The sequence below is a fragment of the Rhyacophila brunnea genome, unplaced genomic scaffold (genome assembly GCF_057557595.1).
Source record: "Rhyacophila brunnea isolate RB1 unplaced genomic scaffold, BYU_Rbru_1.0 scaffold_10, whole genome shotgun sequence".
In the NCBI taxonomy this organism is placed as follows: Eukaryota; Metazoa; Arthropoda; class Insecta; order Trichoptera; family Rhyacophilidae; genus Rhyacophila; species Rhyacophila brunnea.
The window spans coordinates 2299111-2321454 of record NW_028232752.1 but is presented as its reverse complement, the minus strand read 5'-3'; the positions used below and the strand labels follow the sequence as shown (position 1 = coordinate 2321454).

Here is a 22344-nt window from a genome sequence, read left to right as displayed (position 1 = left end):
ATTTAAAAAAACACTTTTTGGATGACTATATGGAATTTTCTATTAATTTTGTTGACGAAATCATTAAACTCACTTGAGCATGGGATCAGTCTCAAGTTTCTGCAGGACGGTAGTGTAAGGCACTCCGAGGACCCGGTTGATGATGTGGACGATTCCATTGGTGGCGGCGATGTTGGGCTGGATGACGGTCGCGTTGACTCCGCCTCCTTCCACCGTCAGCGTCTGGTTGTTACCGTGGTGCACAATGTTGAAGTAGAGGCTCTTCCTACCCGCTTCGGTTTGTACCTGGAATATCTGGAGTGGTAGCACCGAGAAACGGGTTTTGACAAGCAATACAACTACCAAACCACATCTAACGTTCACATGCGCGTCAAGGTCACACAATAAATACTCAAATGCAATAACGTAACATATGTCAATATCTACAACAGATAATATAACAATTCACTAACACCAGGATGTAATATTTCACACCGTTGATAGGATAGGATGGTGATCTGTAATCAGAGCTTGACAAATATCGTAGGCGCCTGAAGAATTTGTAAAAACGTCTTATAAGTGAGTGAAAAAAAATATGAATAAAATTTAGAATTGTTGCAATGGCGGAGATAGTCTATAGGACAGAGGTAAACAGTTACATATCACAATTGAAAAGAACAATAATACACATTTATATCAGTGTGTTTATCATATTATTTAAACATTAGAAAACTAGAAAACATTTGATTGTCGGAAGGAACACCTGTTTCTTATCCTTTTAATATACTTAATTTTATCTACTTAATATTTGTTGAGCCCTGATGATATTTCAACCAATAGGGAGAGTGGATAATGGTCTAATTCACGGATGTCCAACTGGGTGATGACAGAAAGAAAAATGGCAACTATAAAACAAGATGCAAAGTGTGAGAAAAAACAATCTGTCACGATGGGTAAATAAGCAGTTAATATATTATTTAGTTGAAAAATCCTGATAAACTGTTGAATATCAAAAAGTGACAGCCATTGTTTGAGTCAGGAAAAAATAAATACCAACTTAGAGATGTTAATATCTGAGCAGTGAACCATCTTAAAAATGTTTCATTTGTTCGGAAAAAGCCTTCAAATGTCATAATAGAAATGGAGGCAAGTTTGAGGTATCTCAAGGGCGAAAAATCACTGAACGCCTGAAGTGTCCCATTGCAGTATTTAAATATTTTTTACGAATATCTTAATAATACAGAGAATATAAAATGTTATAAATGCTGTGAATATGAATTTTGATGGCGCGATTAAAATCTTGAAAAACCCACCAAATTGTATAGAAAAGACGATTTTCAACAAAAGTCATCTCTGTAAATGTTAATTTCTCTAAGGTCAACTTAAAATCACAGGGTGTTTATAAATTTAAGTAAAAGTGTTAAAAAATCAACAAAGTGGCGTTCAGTTGAGAAATTAGTGTTTTATCTGAAATATGGAGAATAATATTGAAAGCCATGAAAATTAAATTCAATATTTCATTAGACCATATCCGACCCTAATAAAATCATAATATATGGGAGGTTTGTATCAACAGATTTTTGTTTTTACAAGAAATGGATGTTAGCCACTTACTCAACCTCTTAGGTCCATACTCTGACTCCAAACACAAATTTATTTATTTAAGAAAACAAGATATTGTGAACATGACAAATCTAAATTCAAAATGTACACAATATGAGATTTACATTATAACAAATATTACCCTCACAAAAATTGAAATACAGTATGTGTATTTGACAAACCCAGGATTCGATCCTGGTACCGTCGATATTAGTAGCCGACACGTAAGCCGCTTGGCCATCGTGAAATCAAAATTAAAAGCTAGTTCTAAACCCAAAAAAAGTTTGGACATCCGTGTTGTACGTAGTGTTATGTAATTAATGAGGGTTTGTAAGTTTGTATTAATTAGTATGTTTATAAAATAAGGGTTATGTATATAAATATTTGATTCCAAGCAAAATACATATCTACCACAAATAGATTATAATATCTTTTGTAATCCATCCAGAGCTGTAGTTCCAGTCGGTGATTTTAGATTGTGGACAGCATTTTACAAAAAGTGTTCTTACCAATCTCGTCTATGGAGAAATTGAAAATAATAATGAAACAATTCACATCAACGATTAATAATAGGCACCATAGGTTAAAAACGCCATTGGAAATAAATATTATAACAGAGATAAAATGTCAGGAGAAATAAATTAATATGAATTTATATAAAATTTAAGCAATATGAAGTAATCATACAACCATTAAGCTACACCCCGCTTTTCTTTTTATAGAGTTATAATTAGTTTAAATTTTGAATCAAGACGTCTGTCCACTTAGTCTCAAGGTCAGGTCTGTGCGAATTGATGTGGTTCGCCGCTGTTACTAATGCGTCAAATACATTATAATCACGTTATGTGCTGTCACAGTAAGCTACCGCTACGAGAAAAAGTGTATAATATCGTTTTTCATGGTATTTAAAATGTTATCAGACTGATGCTCCCATCCCGTAGTACATTTTGAACCTTTATCAGTTAGCAAAATCTGCCGAAATCGCCAGAATAACAATGAGGTAACCTTACGCGTACTGCGCTACATCGGCAACCACAACTCAATGAATGTTTTTTATTATGTTCCGCATCCCTACACATTTTCGACTAATGTCAAAACGCGAGCTTTTTGTTCTTATTTTTTTTCTCTATGGATTTTCTATTAAATTATTTTTCGCCGTATCGGCACGTGACGTGATCATAATGAAATCGCAGCATTAGAATTTTTGGGGTGACTGTCTGAAGTAACAGAGAAGTACAGTATATAAAAAATATTAAACAGCGATAATATTATTAAATTATGAGAATTTGAGTGGCATTGTCACGAATTTACATGCCTGAAGGCCAATTCTTGAATGAAGCAGTATTGCCGGTTGCACAACCTAAGCGCAAACCTACTACAACGAAGTATATTAAATGTACAGTATGCAATTTAGTATACACGCTTTGCCGGTAGAGGCGCTAGTAACTATCCGTTTGACTTTGACATATTATTAAACGTCAAAAATTTGTACGTAGTGAGCAGGCTGTTATTCTATTTTTTCTATTACCGCTGAAAGTATTATTTTGAATTTAAATTCTCACTTAAATATTAATTGTGATTTTGTAGTACAGAAACACACATGTTTGTTTGCAAAATACAACGGAAATTCCGTGTTGTAATATTGTTATATTGTAGACGTAACTAGCCTGTTTAAAGATTAATTGGCTACGTACTTCAACAATGAATGATTTAATCATGCAACGTTAACAGTAAGTACTGATTAAATATGAAGTCATTACCAAAATGGATAAAAATGTTATTTAATTTCTATGACATTCACAAACGATCTGTTTTGGCATGTTTACTTTCTATCTTACTCTAACGCATGGACATGAGGTATAAGCATACTGAATGCTTTCTCACTCGTACGTATTGATGTCGTTCGAAGCTCTACACACTCAATATCTCCTATAAAACTAAAAATTTTACATGCTTCAGTTAAGCGGTGTTTTTTACTGCTTCGTTCGTGAATTGCACTTCTGGAGGCAATCATTGTTATTCTTAGGCATTGTTAATGCGTAATAAGTAACGGATATGAAATACATTTTCGCATTTGTAGTGAAAAATGAATTTATATTCTACCTAATAGCGTTATAAATCTAAAACATCACAGTTAAAATTCTAATAATCAGTTTAGAAATTTAATGAACGAAGGACTGTATCCTAATTAAAAAAATTCTTTTATTTCTCTAATTACCCACGGGAGTAGGGAATCCAATCCCGAGCCAAAATTCTGATCCCGGGATTTCGGGATTACAATTTGACAATCCCGGGATCCCGGGACTGGTCCCGGGATTGACATTTTTTCCATTGTTAATATAAAATTTTTATATTTACAAATAACATTGATGAAATCGGTCAAAAATAAATCTAGTATAATTTATACTATTTAAGACATTTATTGTTAATATTGTATACGTTCAATCTTGGAAATACACAAGTTTAACGGAGTAAATAATATTGTAATTTAAATAATAATGTGAATTTAATAGGAGATTGCTGTTTCTGATAGTAAAGACTTAATGAATGGATTAGCGAGATTTAAAATAGTTAAGCAAATAATCATGGCGTACTTATGGCCTTTCCGCTTCATAAATCTAATTAGTCAGACAAATATGAAACTGCCGTAAAACGTATGATATCATGGTGGAATTACTTTGTTAAAAGTGCGAAGCATTGTTTTTTTCCAATCTTTCCATTTTTAATAATTTATGTGAAAAAATAAAATGAATCGGCAACCTACACATGGGTATAAATCAAACTTCATTCAAACTCAGTTTATTTCTAATATAGTTATTTTTTTATTAAAAGTATTTTTTCTGTTTTATTTTCGCTTTTATTTTATTTTCCATAAAAATTGATAAAAAAATCAATCCCGAAATCCCGGGATTATGTTTATCAATCCCGGGATTCATAGGTATCGAAAATAGCTCGGGATTCCGGGATCCCGGGATTGGAATCCCTACACGGGAGGCTACATTATCGATGACGAATTCAGATGACTGTCATAATCTAATGAGAAGGCACTGGCTTTTCACATTGTTTGATTCCCGGTGAAGTCGCAATATATCTTTGTGATTTTCTCAGGCCTACGTGTTTATGTGATAGTTTCACTGTTACTACAACTACTGTAATTGGGCCGATGAAAAAAAAATGCGCAAAATTAGCAAAACTGATTCCACATTTCCTTATCATATTTATATAGTGGATCATAACACTTGGAGTGCTTGCAAAAGTCTGCTCAGGCCTGCTCGAGGTATTTTGAACTATAAGGTTCAGCTGGTGTACGGGCAACAATGATTTATTGTTTGCCGCAGCTGCTAATTGAGTGTACAGGTCATAGATGTCAGTCAGTGGCGATGGGTGGAGGTAGGCTGTTAAGATCCGACATAAATAGAATAGTACATACTAAATTTTGTCAGTTGTATGTATTTGTTTTCATTGAACTAAGACTACAAATTACAGATAGTGTTAGTTAGTTTTTAAAATTCAATTAAGCCCTGTGTAAACAAAGCCATAATAGATAATAGTCAAAAAATCTACATATCTAAAATTATGCACTTAAATCATACATTATTTTAGTTTTTTTATAGATACGAGAATATTTTATATCTACATATGGTTTGGTTTAGGCAGGGTAACATAAATTTAAAAAAAAAACTAACCAACACCATCTGCAACTGTAACTGCAATCGTACAACTGACAAAGTGTACTGTCCGACAACAAGAAATAAGCGATAAAAGGAAGTTGCTGTAGTCGCATATAGAATACTTCTCAGTGACGTACCTGTCATGGCGGCAACGTGTTTAAATAATGTATATGCTCTCTTTTTAGATGCGACTCATTTTCTTCTTCACAATAAACCAAAAGTTTACTAATAATAATTCTAACGTCACTCTTGATCGTTTTAGATATATTTTTATTATAAAAAGCTTAACATTACGTAAATAATTGATAGATCCGTGCAACACGGGAGCGTAAAATGAAATGATAAATTTGGGGATGTTCCTCACTTGAAACTGTACTGGAGGAGGTTGTTAGTTCACACTTTTAACACGTGGACAAAAAGTTGTTTTTCGATAATATACTATTTTTGTCAGATCTCCAAAGCCTACGGTGGTTTGGTTTAGGCATCGTTTAATTGAATTTTAAAAACTAAACAGCACCGTCTGCAAATTGTATTGATAGTTTAATGAAAACAAATAAGTATGACTGAGATAGTTTATTGTGCACTATTTTTGTCGGATCTTAACAGTCTACCTTCACCCTTCGCCGCTGATGTCAGTAATGACTATTAAATGCAGATGATGAATACATCTAAGTGACGGACAAGACTTCACTACAGATTGTTACGAGTGTTGTATACCTTCTTGAGGAAGAGGTCAGTGCATACATACAACTGTAGTAGCGTGCAAACAGGCAAAAAGAAAATGGGTGCAACATATAGAAGACAAACAACATCAAATGATACATTATAATAAATAAAATATAAACATTGAAAGAGAGGAAAAAGATATATTATATAATATATATTGTATTATAATAATAAATGTAATGGATATTTTTTTAGAGTAGAACTAGATATTAATAAAGAAAGCTATCATAGAATAAAATTGGTTATGTAGAATCTGGTTAACTACCATTTCCGTGTAAAGACGGAGAAATATGAACAGTGTGGAGGGAGGTATCTTGATATTTTAAAAAATAAGACGGTCCTCTGCCAAATCGCTTAACGGTAATTTAATAAACTATTTTTTTTATTCAACGAATAAGACACAAAGATTTGAGATTGTAACATTCTATATACTGAATATACATAATTTGGAAACATCTCATGCATATACCGTCTCTGTTCTGGCAGAACACTTTAACTGAAGAATACTAGTTTTGAGTAATTTGACTTTGAAGTTGTTAAAATGATTGAAATGGTCTATCATGTGAGTTTATTAAGTAATCGTAGATAGGATGACTTTAAAATAAAGACTGTTTATTTATTAACAAGTTTTCCAGACGGAAAAGTTTGAAATAAGAAACATTTTGGTATAACTAGCTCAATATGTCATTTTTTCGAATTAGTGTCTTCTGCCAGAACAGTGACGATACACACTAGAAAAAAATCATTTTGTAGGAAGAAATACCACACCCGACGGGACTTGAACCTATATCTGCTGGATTCGCAGCGGTATGCTTTTTCAATTAAGCTACGGGCATCACATTCACTGTTGACCAGATAATTACTAATTAATTACCACATTTAAATATCATGCTTATTATATTATCTAATGGCCAACTAATGGTTACTCGTTTTTAGCACTGAAAGACTTTTACGACGATTTTAACTAGTAGTTGTTACATGAAATTCTTATCGAATTGTATTATAATGTTGGCTATCGGTTATAGTATATTAACGCAATTGCGTTATAATAAGCATTTCATGTAACAACTACTAGTTAAAATTGTCATAATTAAGTAAGATGCCTGTAGCTTAATTCGAGGGCTTAGAGTCAAACAACACTATCTACAAAAGTGCAACTTTACAGGAGAGCCAAAAATCGTTATTTTAGATTCTTGTAACTCAACAAGGGAAAGGTTTATTTAAAATCTAATGTTAATATTTTATATTTTATTGTGTATTGTACATTTATCTTGCTTATGATGATGTTAAAATTTATAGGGATAGTTTTTAAAAAATATGAAAACAAGGGTAACTTATGTAGTTAGCGTTAAACTTTACTGACGATTTAATTCAAAATTAGAAAAGATTGACATAACGTTGTTTGACTATCATGTAGCCGTAAATGTAAAATAACGTTTTCTCAAAAAAAAAAAAAAAAAACACTTTTTTGTAGATAACGTTGTCTGACTTTAAGCACTCGAATTGGAAAAGCATACTGGCGCGAATCCATCAGATACAGGTTCAAGTCCCATCGGGTGTCATATTTTTTTCTACAAAATGATTTTTTTCTTGTGTGTATATGCATGATATGTTTTCAAATTATGTATATTTAATGGTAATTGTAAAGTGAGGTTATCTAGTTTAATAAAGTAAGTAGTCCAAGGTTAATAAAAATAATCTTCCTAGATTATACATAATATTAGGTATACAAAAAGGACACAGATTATTTACATTTTGGTATAATATAATATCGTCACCGTTCAGGCAAAAGTCACCAACCCTGAAAATGGCAGTTTTGAGTTGAGTATGTCACCCGAAGCGTAAAATTATGTTCTTTAAGATGCAAAACTCACCACGGTACATTAGTTAGTAAAATTTTGCTTAAATCCGAATTATTTGTTTTTCACTAAATGACTTTCGATAAAATCTTAACAAGCAAAAGTCATTATAGGTGAATAGACATTATTGACCAAATAAAAAAAATAAATCCTTCGTTATAAATATACAAGCAAAAGTCACTATACTATGGATGGTGAGTTTTACTGATCCTTCTTTTGGCTAACATTGTTCAGATTATTAACAAGCTAAAGTCACCAAACCATATTTGAGCTACCTTGCCTCCTTCAAAACCTTCCAGATGTTTTAATTAGCATCAAAAAGTAAAATTACTTTAAAGATATTATTAAGAAGACATGAGAAAATAATTTAATGTAGATAAAACCTTAAAAACATTAAAATCTGATTTTTCCTGCATTTTCAAACTTTCAAATTGCAATATCTCAAAACTATGTTTTTAGGGTTGGTGACTTTTGCCTGAACGGTGACGATATGCTATGGATATTGATTTGTACTGATTATACTTACACATGTGCACATTCACCAATTATTGTAATCGTAATAATTATAATACCCATATATATAGATTATAATACATATTAATATTATGTGTGCATAATTGTATTATACACACAAAAACAACCTAGCACCAGTTGAAATACAGATTACAATTACTTCATACCATTTCAAACATTCCATACTGTAATTTTATAGAAAACATAATGTAATATAAGATGCTATTGTCTAGTAGAGATGCCAAAGTTGACTATATTCAGACCAGGACACAAAGCTGCAAATTTCGATCGTAGGGCTAATTGTTGCTTATTATTCGAATGAAATATGGTAAAGCGTTCGAAGAAAATGAAGATTGTCGTAAAATTTTAATGTATTAACGAAATATTCGACAAAAAATATTCATTTACTGCGAACAGATCAACGTATCGTATTCGAAGATAATCAATAACTAGCACTACCATTGTAACTCTCTATTCAGTGTTCTGGCCTGATTTTAGTCGGCCTTGTACAGACACCTACTTTATAATATATAAAATATCTACTTTTGTTTTAAATATTATTTATTCATATAACGTAGATTCCAGTGGCGAAGGGTGGAGGTTGGCTGTTAATATCAGACATAGATAGTGCACACTAACCATTGTTGGTCAAACGTGTTTCTTTTCATTGAGTTAAGAATACAACATGTCGATAATGTTTGTTAGTTTTTAAAATTCAATTCAACTCAGCCTGATCCAAGCCAAGACAAAAAATATAAATATTATTTTATAGATAGAAGAATATTTTTTATTGAATATGGTTTGGTAAGGCAGGGCTTAATGAATTTTAAAAACTAACCAACACCATTTGTAATTTGTATGCTTAACTCAACGAAAACAAATAAGTATGACCGAAATTTTGTTTTGTTGGATCGCTCTTAGCATACCTAAACTATTATGGTTTGGTTTAGGCAGGGTTTCACTGAACTTTATAAACTTACCAGCATCATCTGCAAATTGTATTTTTGTTCAATGAAAACAAATAAGTATGACTGACAAAGTTTAGTGTGTACTATTTTTGTCGAACCTTTACAGCCTATCTCCACCCCTCAACACTGGTAGAAGAAGAAGGAAGAAGGTACAGAGAAAGAAGCTAATATTCATGTCTATAATGGAGAATTTTTGTTTTTATTGGGGCTTTGTTTGAAAAACCTGTAAATTTTGCAGAAAAAATGTGTAATTTAATACACGTTTTTTTTTAAATAATTGTCTTGAGTGTTTCAATTATTTTTATTAGTTTTTATCACTCTTTTGAATTCAATTCATTATGCAAATGTGGTGGTAGTCGTGGATTATTTGGTTGTTATAAAATGGGATCCAGACTAAAAAAAAAGTGAAAACAAAGTGTGATTTGATGCCATTTGACATAATGTGAATTTCGTAACCATAGATATAAATAGATAAATTTTTGTGCTGGCGATGTCACAATTCTTCTATGTATTATCAATATATTACACTATATTAATACTAATTAATTAAGCTAATAATACACTAATGTCTAGTCAAATAATAAAAAAAACCCATTCCTATAATTTAGGATTGTACCTGGTGCATGTTGTTGCTAATGATTTTGTCCAGCGGGAGTCGCTCTCGCACCAAATGGAGATTCAGAATTTCCAATAACTTTTCTTTATTTCTGGAAAATAAAACAAGCGACGTTAGAAAGACAAATATAATTTTTTACTATGCGGTATTATCTTACACCAGCTTTGGCATTGTTAAGATTGTCGAGATTGAATTAGGTACCAACTAAGAACGAACGTTTGCTAGTGATTCCAGACCGTTTTGATCAGGGTTTTGAACTGTTATTTTTTTTCGTTTCGGTTTTCATTTTGTTGCAGGTAAACAAATATATTACGGTTCAGCTCCGAATGAATGATTTTTTAATATCTCTAACACCCAAGACGTTAAGACGTGTGACAACTGAACGACAACTGAAGTGGGGAGTAAGATCATGTTAATGCACGTGTTTGAACATGTACTGAACCGAAAAAGTTCAGTTCCGGTTTTTGTTCTGACAAAAATAACAGTTTTTCCAGTTTTCGGTTCAGTTCAGGTTCGAAGCCGTAGTTTTGATGAAGAACTTTAATTTTTTATTCGCCAAAGTAGACCACCAATTGCAATGATGTAAAATAAATGTTACATAAAGCCTTGACCAGATGGTACGATTTGACTCGTGTGGAAAAACTCGTGCCCATTCCAGGTACATGTTAATTCCACATTCCACTATCCACATGCACTCGTAGCGTAACGCAGCAAGACACGCGTCATCTGGACAAGCTTTAAGAATAACTTGCTTATAACTTTTAAAGTATAGACATAGTATAGACAAAGAAGTCTCCTGATGGTAAATATTTAACTAGGTGCCCCCCAAGGTCAGTGATACGAATATGGGGTAACAAGATGCGATAACTAAGTTCTGGAGGCTATTGTATGCGGATAGTTATGTAGATAGTACGTTGTACTTTGTACACCACACTTTAATTCAAAAAACAAAACATATTCAGAAAACATTTCTCCCGCCAATTTCACCCAGAACTATCGTCGCTGACAAACATTGTTTTATGTCCATAAACTCTTCACCTCCCTAGTAAGCGCTAGTAAGCTGCAAAAACTTTTTAGTATGGTTGAATTGGTAACTTGAGAAAAGTGACAATTTTCCATGTTGGTAGCATTGAATGAATAAATAAATAATTACAAGATAAAAAGAACTTTTTATATACCACGTTTTTAAATTTTCTGTTGAATCATATAAACTTAACAATTCTATGTATTAATAAAAACTTTTTATTGTACTTGAGAGAAATACTGAATAAATATAGAATACAGAAATATCATTTTGACATTTCATATTGATTTCCATAGTAACGTACGTATATATATTAATAATTTAGTTGCTAGGACCCCCTTAGCAACCAACAATAATAACTTTCCATACAAAACAGAATTAAATTAAAATGAATTCAATTCTGCTTAAAAATGGCTAAAAGATTAAAATAATGCATTGTCGTCGTGTTCTGGTATATTCTAAAAGCTAGTCGGGAAGTTAGTTAAAAATCTTCAATCGTCCAATACAAATCTTGGACAAACAAGAAAAAATTATTACTGGACAAACAAGAATACGAGCTAATAAAAACGTGGTAAATAATAAATATTGACACCTCGCTTTTGTTACTCACTCACACCGTCTGTTTGTAATTTTACACAATTTTATCATGTTATCAATGTTTTTCTTAAAACAACAGTTTTGCACTAGCCTCTACTTTATCTTCTCAATTTGGGTTTAATTAATTAACAATACGAATTTCTTTTACCTAATGAGATTGTTAAGGTTGGAATCTTTCCACGCTTCGTTTGAAGGTGCAAAGAGGGTGAGGTCCCGTAATCTGGTCATCGACTGCATAAAATCTCCGCCGAGGTCCATGATCACTTCGTAAAATTTGTAAAGCGGTCCATCTTCTTTGTCCTGAAAAACGCAAATGAAACCATTACCATACCATATTAAAATAATCTCAAGGCATAGCTAAAGAGACCTTACCTTAAATATGTATTAATTATTATTATAACCATTGATATATTAGACTTGGATGTGACAATATGGAAAATGATAATATTTAACATTAAAACAATTTGACTGGACAAATATCTATATTACGATAGGTGAATTATGTGTTATGTTCTCCAAGACGGATCTTCACAAAGTGAATGTATCCTGATTCATGTTTTTTTTTTTTTTGATAATTGATTGTTAAGCATTTGTTAACTCATTGAAACATACCATGGATTCAAACAAACATTTGAATTTGGCCACATATTGAAGAATATTAGCCCGCTACTTACCGATAAGTAAGTGAACTTGTTAGCCTCTCCTCCACGTTGGGCACAATATTTATTACTGACCAGCGTATCTATTCTATACACAAGACTGCTATCCGCAGCTATCGAAGGTTTTACATTTCATATGTTTGTATCGAAGTATTATAATTGTTACAATAAGTTAGCTGTTTAAACAGTCAAAACTGTCTATCTCGCTCTAAAATTTAGCGCACAAGAGAGGTGCTGTCAAAACATAGCACTTATTGTAAGAATTACAACTAACTTAGTGTAATTGTTACAATAAGTGCTAATGCTTTGATAAAAAACTACCCTCGATAGCTGCCGATAGCAGTCTTGTGTATATAATAGATGCGCAGAAGCCTTTTATTGGGCTTTAAGCGTCAATTACATTGAGCTACTTTACGAGCTGTTTGTTGGCGAATTTAAAAGCGGGCGATTCAGCTACTGCGATTGTGATGATAACACACAAAACTTTCCATTCGCTGAGAAGCCACAAGCCAGCGACTATTTTGACAGAACGTAGTTCGTTTTTTTACCGGGAGGTTGCTACTACGCTCTATTGCGCAGTAAAGTTGACCGGCTTTCAACTTTTCTCTGTAGATTGTTTACAATCTGCTTGTTAGCTTGTTCAATGATTACACTGGGCGACTTTACAGGCAGATTGTAAATTCGCCAACAAACAGCTCGTAAAGTAGCTCAATGTAATTGACGCATTACAAGAAAAGAAACAATCGATGTAAGAAACAAAAGAAGATAATATTTGAAAAATAAAAACAAAATAGCATCACATCCTGTACAACAGAGTTGCCAACGCTAGAACAGCTGTCATAGACAATGTCAATGTTTTTCGCTTACACCTTTGTTGGTGAAAAGATATTGTATTAATTAAAACGGTGGTCCTGAAAACAAAAACACTAGTTTCTATTTTGGAAAAATGCCGGCAAACCAATTAAAATATTTCATTTATCTTAGTATACTAATAACAGGTTGTTTGTTTCTAGTGCGTTTAAATAAAACATGATGTTAATAATTCCATAATAATTTAATGATAATCACCACCAATTTTGTCTTATTAAAGGGGGCAAAACAAATCCTGACTATCGAAATTATGGTGTGTTTCATTTTAATCAATGAAACGCTTCATTCGAAAAACTGGTAAGAAAATTCATGATTTTAGCCCCATATTTTGTGTACCATGCGTTGAAAGATGTTTGTTGCTTTATGGAAACCAAATACAATATCTTTTACATAAACGCAATTAAGAAAACTTCATATCAAATAAGACATGAATGTTGTACTAACATAAATTCAATTAGTACCCTTTATTGTAGGTACAGTTTTGTTTTTTCCAAGTGAAATAAAAAAAATATTAAAAGGGTTTGGGTAAGAAATAAGGTGTTGGGCATAGAAGCATAATATATCAATGATAACAATAATTAGATACATATTAGAAAGATTACATTATTTCATTTCGAATTTATTAAATTATATCTCTCATGTACTTATATAATATTGTAGGATTGTCAGAAAAAATATCTGTGACATTAAAATTTTATCTTTTAAAAGAATTTAGAATATCTTTTATTTAAAATTTTGTAATTAAAATAAATAAGAGAGTACAAATTTTCGACAATCCTTTTAGAGAATACATTAAGCAAGTTGTGAATTTAATATGCTCATAGATATGGTGCAGGTTATGGATTGAAATTATTAATCTGAAAAAAATTCAGTGCGTGGAAAATAAATTATTCATTGTTGATTTAGTAAAACAAAGTGTTAAAAATTAATCACAGGGGGAAAAGTTTTTAGTTAATAAAAGCAAACATACAAAATCACTAATTCAACACATATATTCGAATATTACATTGCCTAAAATAACTGAATCTCGGCCATTACTGTCAAAAAATGCAAAATTAAAATGATTGTAGCTTGTTTAATTATTTTATGTTTAATTTGAATAAATATTGTTTTTATTGCATGTAAATTTTGCATTACATAATTTAGTTTATTCTACAAGTCTTTATAAGTTGAAAAATAATCAAAAAAGTCTTAGGTCAATTTTGCACTGTCAGAGTAAACTTTGCACTTTTGCAAAACGATACAAATCAAAATATGAGTAACTAATATGCATAAGTCAATCTTTTAAGTTACTAGAATGACGTTAATTCTTGATAACCATTTCTTGTATATGATTCTGTCAATCAAGCGGTGCAGATAGCGTGATTGTAAAGCTGTTTTCTGCGTCTGTTGATCCCCATTTTTAATTATAAACAAAGAAAATTGGCAAAGATTATAGTCGTATTTAGATAGTCATGTTTTGATTTGTTTTTATTATAAAAAAAGCAATTTGTACCTGAAAATAATACTGATACAATTCCAAATACCTGATTTAGTAAGAGTTTAGTTTTTATGTTTATATTTTGCACATACAACAAGCGTATTGTGATAAAATGGAATATGTATTCGAACTGTGCTTGCTTAAATCCGTGTATGGCGTGAATATGTTGATAAGTCTAAACACATCAATTGTCAGGGCAGTTATTTGTAAGGTTGATTTTCTGTTGTAATAGCGCCTGTACACGTGCATGGATTTACTGGCAGCAATAGTACGTATTTTAAACTATTGTGACAATAACTGTTTACACGTAAAAGTGCTGACTGTCTCTCCAATCTCATTCTTCAAGAGTAAGCGAGACGCGATATTGCCATTTTATGGTACTATTTGACAGGTAGTGAAAATCGGTTAACCTCAATATGAGTATAGTTCGTTTTTTTTGTCGGCAGGTTCCCCACCATGCAGGCGCAGATTGAAAAAATCTCTATGTCGCATGAAAATTCAGAAGTTTCCAAACTTTTTTGATTCATGCATGCAAGCTTGCAACTGCAGGATAATACATGTTTACCCATACATTTTCTTATTATGGCCAACAGTAAATCCATGCACGTGTAAACGGGGTTTAAATCAGGAATGTTTTTAAATTTTAGTTTGTTGAGAATTTACAAACATTTTCTAAAATTTAAAAACATCCAAAAACATATAATCCGATTTAGCCCTGAGAATTGATGTTTTTAGACTTATCCACATATTCATACCATACACTGAAATAAGGAAGTATTTGGTATTATTTCATTATAATTATTCGCTTGGTACTCCCCGTTTACCTCAATTAGGCAAAGTAAGCACTATTGGTGCAAAATTGTCCCGATTTCATGTAAAGTTTGTCGACGAATGACAGTACTTTGCCGTGAAATGACATCAGCCTAATATCCAACATACGAAATTAAAATGTAAATAAAACAGAGCAAAGTGATCGATACTCACAATACCCTGCGTTGGGGGAAACACACACGTACAAAACCATGCACCAAAAGTAGACGGGGGAGGGAGGAATCCAATGCAGTCATGTGAGGCCGCAAACAGGTAGAAACACCAAGAAAACGAGAAAAGTACAAAACCATTTGTTATACCTTTCGAGATGGGTTTGTTACGGCGCCGTGGATCATTCCTATGCTTTGGACCTAGCACTTCACTGTGATTTTTACAATTTAACAAATCACAGATGTCACGCTGGATTTAGGCTTCAAAGTGCACTATATTATCATCAATATGGGTTGGATTTGGTCATTGGTTAAACAGCTTGTTAATTTTATTATACAATTAAACGCTGCAGAGTGTTAAATGTATGACAAGAAGCTCTTACGCAATATTTACGCAAAGTTTATTTTTTAGAAATTTGCAATACAGGCAATTAGTGAAGATCTAGTAAAATGTTTGATACTCCCTTATGGCCTTATATGTGGTAGATAATAATTAATACAACACAATTTTGTATTATTGAGACTTCCATATTTCGGCCGACGCGTCATAGCCATCTTTTTAGTTTGAAAGGGTGGGGGCATAAAAGTTGGGGAATTTATGGTTATCTGGATGGGTTAATGTTGTGCCAGCCAAAATACATAAGTGTGAGGCCTCAGTGCCAGCGTTCGGCGCAGCGTTGAGCGTTGTGCGCAACTCAAACGTATAACCAAAAAGACATTGTCTACGAACATTTTCACACACGGTTATACGTTTGAGTTGCGCAAAACGCTCAACGCTGCGCCGAACGCTGCCACTCAGGACGTACACTTAGTCTATTTTAATGAAATTATTTATTTGAGCATTTCCCAACTTATAGATATTAGCCGAAGACGGATAGCATCAAATACCGAAATATCATCAGGGCGTGAACCAAATTTCAGGTCTCCAGATAAACAGTTTTGCGAAAAACGATTATCAAGTACCTAAATAGAATTAAAAATGTAAATTGTCTTTTTTTAGAGGTTACTTTGGCAAATTTTTTACAGGGAATGGTCGTTAGTCATTCACTCTACGCTCTTGATCCAAATCCATATTGAAAAAAATTGAATTAGAGCCAGTTACGGAAGTTGAGTACGTGACCTATGGCTTTATAAGCAGGTTTTCTGAAACTATTCCAAATAATGTAATTATGTAAAAAAAATTTAAAATTAATTCCTGCAAGTCCTGTGTCGTTCCTATACAATGTACGATTCAAAAAAATATTTGGTCTTTGGACGTATTACCTACATGTCGTTAAAATGCTATTGTTTTATTTTGACAACAGGATATTCATAATTATTTTATTTATGATAATAAAAGGTTTGGAGTAAATATTAAATACAGTTGAGCTAATATTATTACATAAATAAATGAATGATTTAGTCTTGATAAGTAAATTTGTAAGGAATTGCCGTCTGTCAAATTACCAACAAATAAGTAGAAAGAAAAAAAAACATTGTCTGGTTATTTACCTGTTTTTGATTCCACTTCATAAAAATCACTTAAAATACTTAATACAAGAAAAATGAACAATATGAATGAAATATATTGACAAAAATAATAAATTTACCATTTTGAGAATGGTAATTATCCATTGCACATGCGAATAATATTTAAAACCCTAAAAATATTGAAAACCATAATATTATTATTAAAAAAATGTGTTTTAGCAGAAACAAGAACCACAGAGAAATATATGTAACTAATAATAAAATTGTTATTAATGAATTAAAAAATGTGATAATTAATAATTTTAAGTGTTGCCATAGAAAGATAAGTGTATAAATTACGAAACATACAATAATTATTAAATAAAAACACATTTAACGTTATGTAAAATTGACATATATTATTAATTAAAATTGTGAAGATATTATAACTGAAGTAGGTACCTATGGCAAATTAAGCTTTTGCAGATAAACACCTAAAAAGAGTGAAAAGCATATTGATTATGTTTGGTTAATTTTTAAAAGCTTAATATGTTACCATAATCCTTTGGCGGCATTTTTATTGCAATGTAGCTTGAAACCTATGTTAGTAAGAAAATAATTTTATTTTTGTTTTGAATGGTTAAATTTACATTTAGATTTTCGAAACCTTTGAAGTCTTAAGTATATTTTGTAAAAATATTACATTCTTTTATTACAAAAACCTCCGTTTAAAATAGAAACTTTTATGAAATAAATTAAAATGATTATTTACAAAATAGACATCTACAGTTAAATTAAAAAATCTCATATAATGATTATTGAACAAATTATGTAATTACATAATATACAAATCTATTATTAATATAATATCTGATCAATAAAAATGGATACTATTATTACAGATTTTTGTACACAATTCAGTTCTTAATATTACATTATTAAATACACTCTCCGACATCTCCATTTTGGATTCATAAACATTTAGTTTATCACGTTTAAAATTTGGTATTGTTTAAGTCTGTTGTCATATGTGACTGGAAATTTTGTATACTGTTATTTGCAGGAAGTTTTAGGCATTTTCACTGATTAAATACAATACGTGTTCAAAAAGATATTCGTCATTGAACTATTGATTGTGATTTACAATAGTATAGAATATTTTCATACACCATGAAGTCTGTATAAGAGGTGAAAAGGAACGTGAGAAGAGGAGATAGCATTCTTAACACTTTTCACTTTACGTGAACATTAGAGCTCAAATGCAGTCTCCAAGTTTCTAAGTCAATGGTTAACTGTTGTATGAGTAACGTATTTGACAGATGAAAAGTGTTTTGCATAATTTGATTGTACACGTGAGAAACTAATATGTAACGTAATAATTGAGGTGCAGTGTGTTGAAGGAATACAAGTGCATCGTTGACCAAGTTGAGTAAATCGACTTCACAGCTATCAATATTCTGTGAATGGTATTTCATTTTAAAATGATCCCTTATTACTTTTCACAAAAAATGTTGATATTTTTTAACGTTTATTAAACGCGTAAAAGTAAACATGGTGAAACAAATCGAACCTGATATTTTAAGTAAAATTTTGCCACAGTTCATAAATAAATACTAGTAAAATAATTAAAGCACGTCTAAAGGATTAATGTTCTTAAGCATCAAATATATTATGATGCATGTCGCGTACTATCACGTGACGTCACAGTAAGCTGCCGCTACGGGAGAAAAGTGTGTAATGTTGTTTTTCTCTGTGTTTAAAATGTTATCAGACTGATGCGCCCATTCCGTAGCACATTTTGAACCTTTAAACGAACATTGTCAGTTAGCAAAATCTGTCAAAATCACCAGAACAACGATGAGGCGACCTCACGCGTACCGCACTGCATCGACACCTGCATGGCTTAATAAACGTTTTTTATCATTTTCTAGATGCCAACACATTTTTGACTCATGTCAAAATCTCGTGTGTTTTGTTTTTAGCGGTTGGCACTACGTATTTTCTATAGAATATTGTCTATTATCTATGGTCTGTAGGTTGGGTTATGTTCAAAATATTATCTATGGATATAATATTGCAAGTTAAGCAACTGTTAAAATTAATTGAAATTAGCATGAATAATTAATAATAATTCAAAATACTAATACATTATAGTTGGCACTCTCTATAATTGAATTTAGAGAGGTGGTGATCGTTTAAAATATTCTGCAAAATGACGAAACCATAGACTAATTTTGTCGCCGTGACAGCGTGACAGTTCGCGACGTGCATCATAATGTAATTGAAACATTATGCGCTGGCTAGACGGCAGTGACCTACCTGCATGGTATAGACTTTTACAGCCCTTTTTGGTTTACGCAAGCTTCAGTTTTCCCATCCATACACACGGGCTTTCCGATACAAACCGGTTTGCGCAGGTAAGCTTGTCATAAAGCATGAATGTCTAGCCGGCACTTTACTGTTTGAGGGACAAGTCAAACCAAAGTATGGTTGCTATGAATATAACAACTTATACTAATTTATTCACCATGTCCATTGGATATAATCAGATGTTACATTATTTGAATTATGTTTCACAGGCATAAATAGGTATGGGATTTAAAAACTGCGTCTCATTCATGTCAATATTTTAATTATAATATGTCACTTGTACCTGTTTAATACCTACGTATATAACAATATTCTTCTGTCAAAAATATTATTCAAACAATAATTATAAATCTAGAAACATAGAAGACATGGCATTTGGGATTTAATCTTCATGTCACAAATCCAACGCGCCGGACACAATTGCTATCTGTCGTTTCTCTATGGTATTTAATAATCTATTCTTTTTGAACACGTTATGTTTTTATTCAGCGGTGCGCTTATAGGATAACTGCAAATTCATGCAAGTGCCACAAAAACCTTTGTGCGAAAACGGTGAGTAATAAACTATTTCCAAAATTTATTATATGTACAGTGTGCGATTTTTTATATCTGTGATATTGTTAAGAATAACAAAAAAAAATATGTACAACGATTAGTACTATTCACTCAAAAACATTCGGTACATATCGAAATACACAACGAATATAATTATATCTAAAAAGTATTGTTAACTCATAAAAAATGTAAGTCAAATAGTTGTTATTTTGGTAATTATGCCGCAGATGCCCGCATGAGCTTTCATAATATTTTTTTTAGTTTATTCCATGTAGACAATTATATTAAATACCATTTTCGGTTCCATGACAAAACAGAACAACGATAAATATAACTATGACCTTTCAGGAAACACAAATTTGATATTGAAATTGTCCTATCTCTATTATGTTGATAGATTTTTAATAGCACAGATTTTTATTACGGCATAATAAATCAAATTATAAAATATAACTAATTTCTGCATTCCTAATCGCTAGAAAGCCTCAAATAAACAGGACTTAACTCGGTGTTCCCGGCAAGCTTAGGATATCTCATCTTAATTAATATTGGGTGACTAGGTACAACGAAATAATGACCTAACCTAACCTAAATTAATTCCAGAAAAATTAATGTTTCATTTTTCCTCTGGCTGTTCTGTTTTATCTTGTTCTGGTTTGTCCGGCTACCCCTTTTTCAGATGCTTTTCGATCCAATAATTGTTAATTTAAAATTTGAAATTTACATACATTTTGATGCATTATTATCACAAACTAAGATTATATTAGGTTGGGGTAGGTCAGGTTAGGTTAGTCTATGTTAGGTTAGGTTTGGTTTGGTTTAAAAAGAAAGTTATAAAATCTCATGCGGGCATCTGCGGCGTATTTAGCGTTGTTTTTTATATTGTGAAGTTTTAATAATGAGATATAATTATTATATTTGATGTGAATGTCGATATTAGAAACATCAATCAAACAAACAGCTATGAGTAAATGTGACCATTCCATTGTAGAGGAAGCCAAATCAATCCCAGCACTAAATTCTACCGAAAATAATAGTTATAAAAAAAAATTAAAAAGTAAGCATATTTTACCTTGAAAGACTGTTGTTTGTAATCACCCCACATTGAAAGCATAAAAAAATATGTCAATGTATCGAAATAAAAAAAATGTCTTACCCATTTCAACTTATCTCAGATGTCATGTTAGGTACAATACATTTATGTCATGTTAGGTACAATGTAAAAAGTGGATTAATTAATTAAAATGTCATTTTTCAAACAGAATCATGGAATAGTAGGAATCTGTTATATACTATATAGTGTGATGAGCTTATATTAAGTGATTTCAGCGGTGTAGCGACGCAGTCTTGACTATCTTTTCTTTTAGTTAAAAATGTATACAATTGGCAATATTTTAAGAGAGATTTTTTATTCATTTGTTTTATATAGGAAACACTAGCTACCAGTGGCGAGGGGTGAAGGTAGGCTGTAAATATAATGTTTGAGGCTTTCACGGTTGTTTTTTATCGTAGTATATTCTTGGGTTTTCACCGTGTCTCCTTCTTCCTTCTTTACTCGACGTTTCGGGCTCGTTGCAGAGGCCATTATCAAGAGATATGAATAGAAACGTCGAGTAAAGAAGGAAGAAGGAGACACGGTGAAAACCCAAGAATATACTACGGTAGGCTGTAAAGATTCGACATAAATAATGCACACTAAACTTTGTCAGTCATACTTATTTGTTTTCATTGAATTAAGAATAAATATTACAGATGGTATTATAGTTAGTTTTTTTAAAATTCATTAAACCCTGCCTAAACCAAACCATAATAGTTTGGGTACCTATTCTATGGGCGATCTGACAAAAATATTGCACACTTTTTCAGTCATACTTATTTGTTTTCGTTGAATTCAGAATACATATTACAGAATCGTCACTGTTCTGGCAGAAAACACTAATTCGAAAAAATGACATATTGAGTTAGTACCAAAATGTTCCTTATTTTAAACTTTACCGTCTACAAACCTTCTTAATAAATAAACAGTCTTTATTTTAAAGTCATCCTTTTTACGATTACTTAATAAACTCACATGAGAGACCATTATTTTAAACATTTTAACAACTTCAAAATCAAATTACTCAAAACTAGTATTCTCCAGTTAGTGTGTTCTGCCAGAACAGAGACGAGATGGTGTTGGTTAGTTTTTTTAAAATTCATTAATCCCTGCCTAAACCAAACCATAGTCGATAAAAAAATATTTTACAGATAAATGAATATTTTTTTGACTATTATCTACTATGGCTTGGATTAGGCAGGGTTAAGTGAATTTTAAAAATTAACAAACACTATCTAAACATTGTAGTCTTAGTTAGATCGATGAAAACATACACGTTTGACTGACAAAGTTTATTTTCACAGATTTCAAATTCAATTAAAACATTCAT

General features: G+C 31.7%; 1 protein-coding gene across 1 annotated transcript in view; it reads right to left on the bottom strand.

Annotated features, from left to right (window-relative positions):
- Positions 1-22344, bottom strand: part of Fas1 (fasciclin 1 Fas1 domain-containing) — a 45121-nt gene that overhangs the window by 4341 nt on the left and 18436 nt on the right. Inside the window, exons 8-10 of the mRNA XM_085955141.1 lie at positions 11704-11855; positions 9935-10025; positions 74-294 (exon numbers count right to left, since the gene is read on the bottom strand). Coding sequence (XP_085811267.1) covers positions 74-294; positions 9935-10025; positions 11704-11855 — 464 coding nt within the window. The remainder of the gene's footprint in view (positions 1-73; positions 295-9934; positions 10026-11703; positions 11856-22344) is intronic.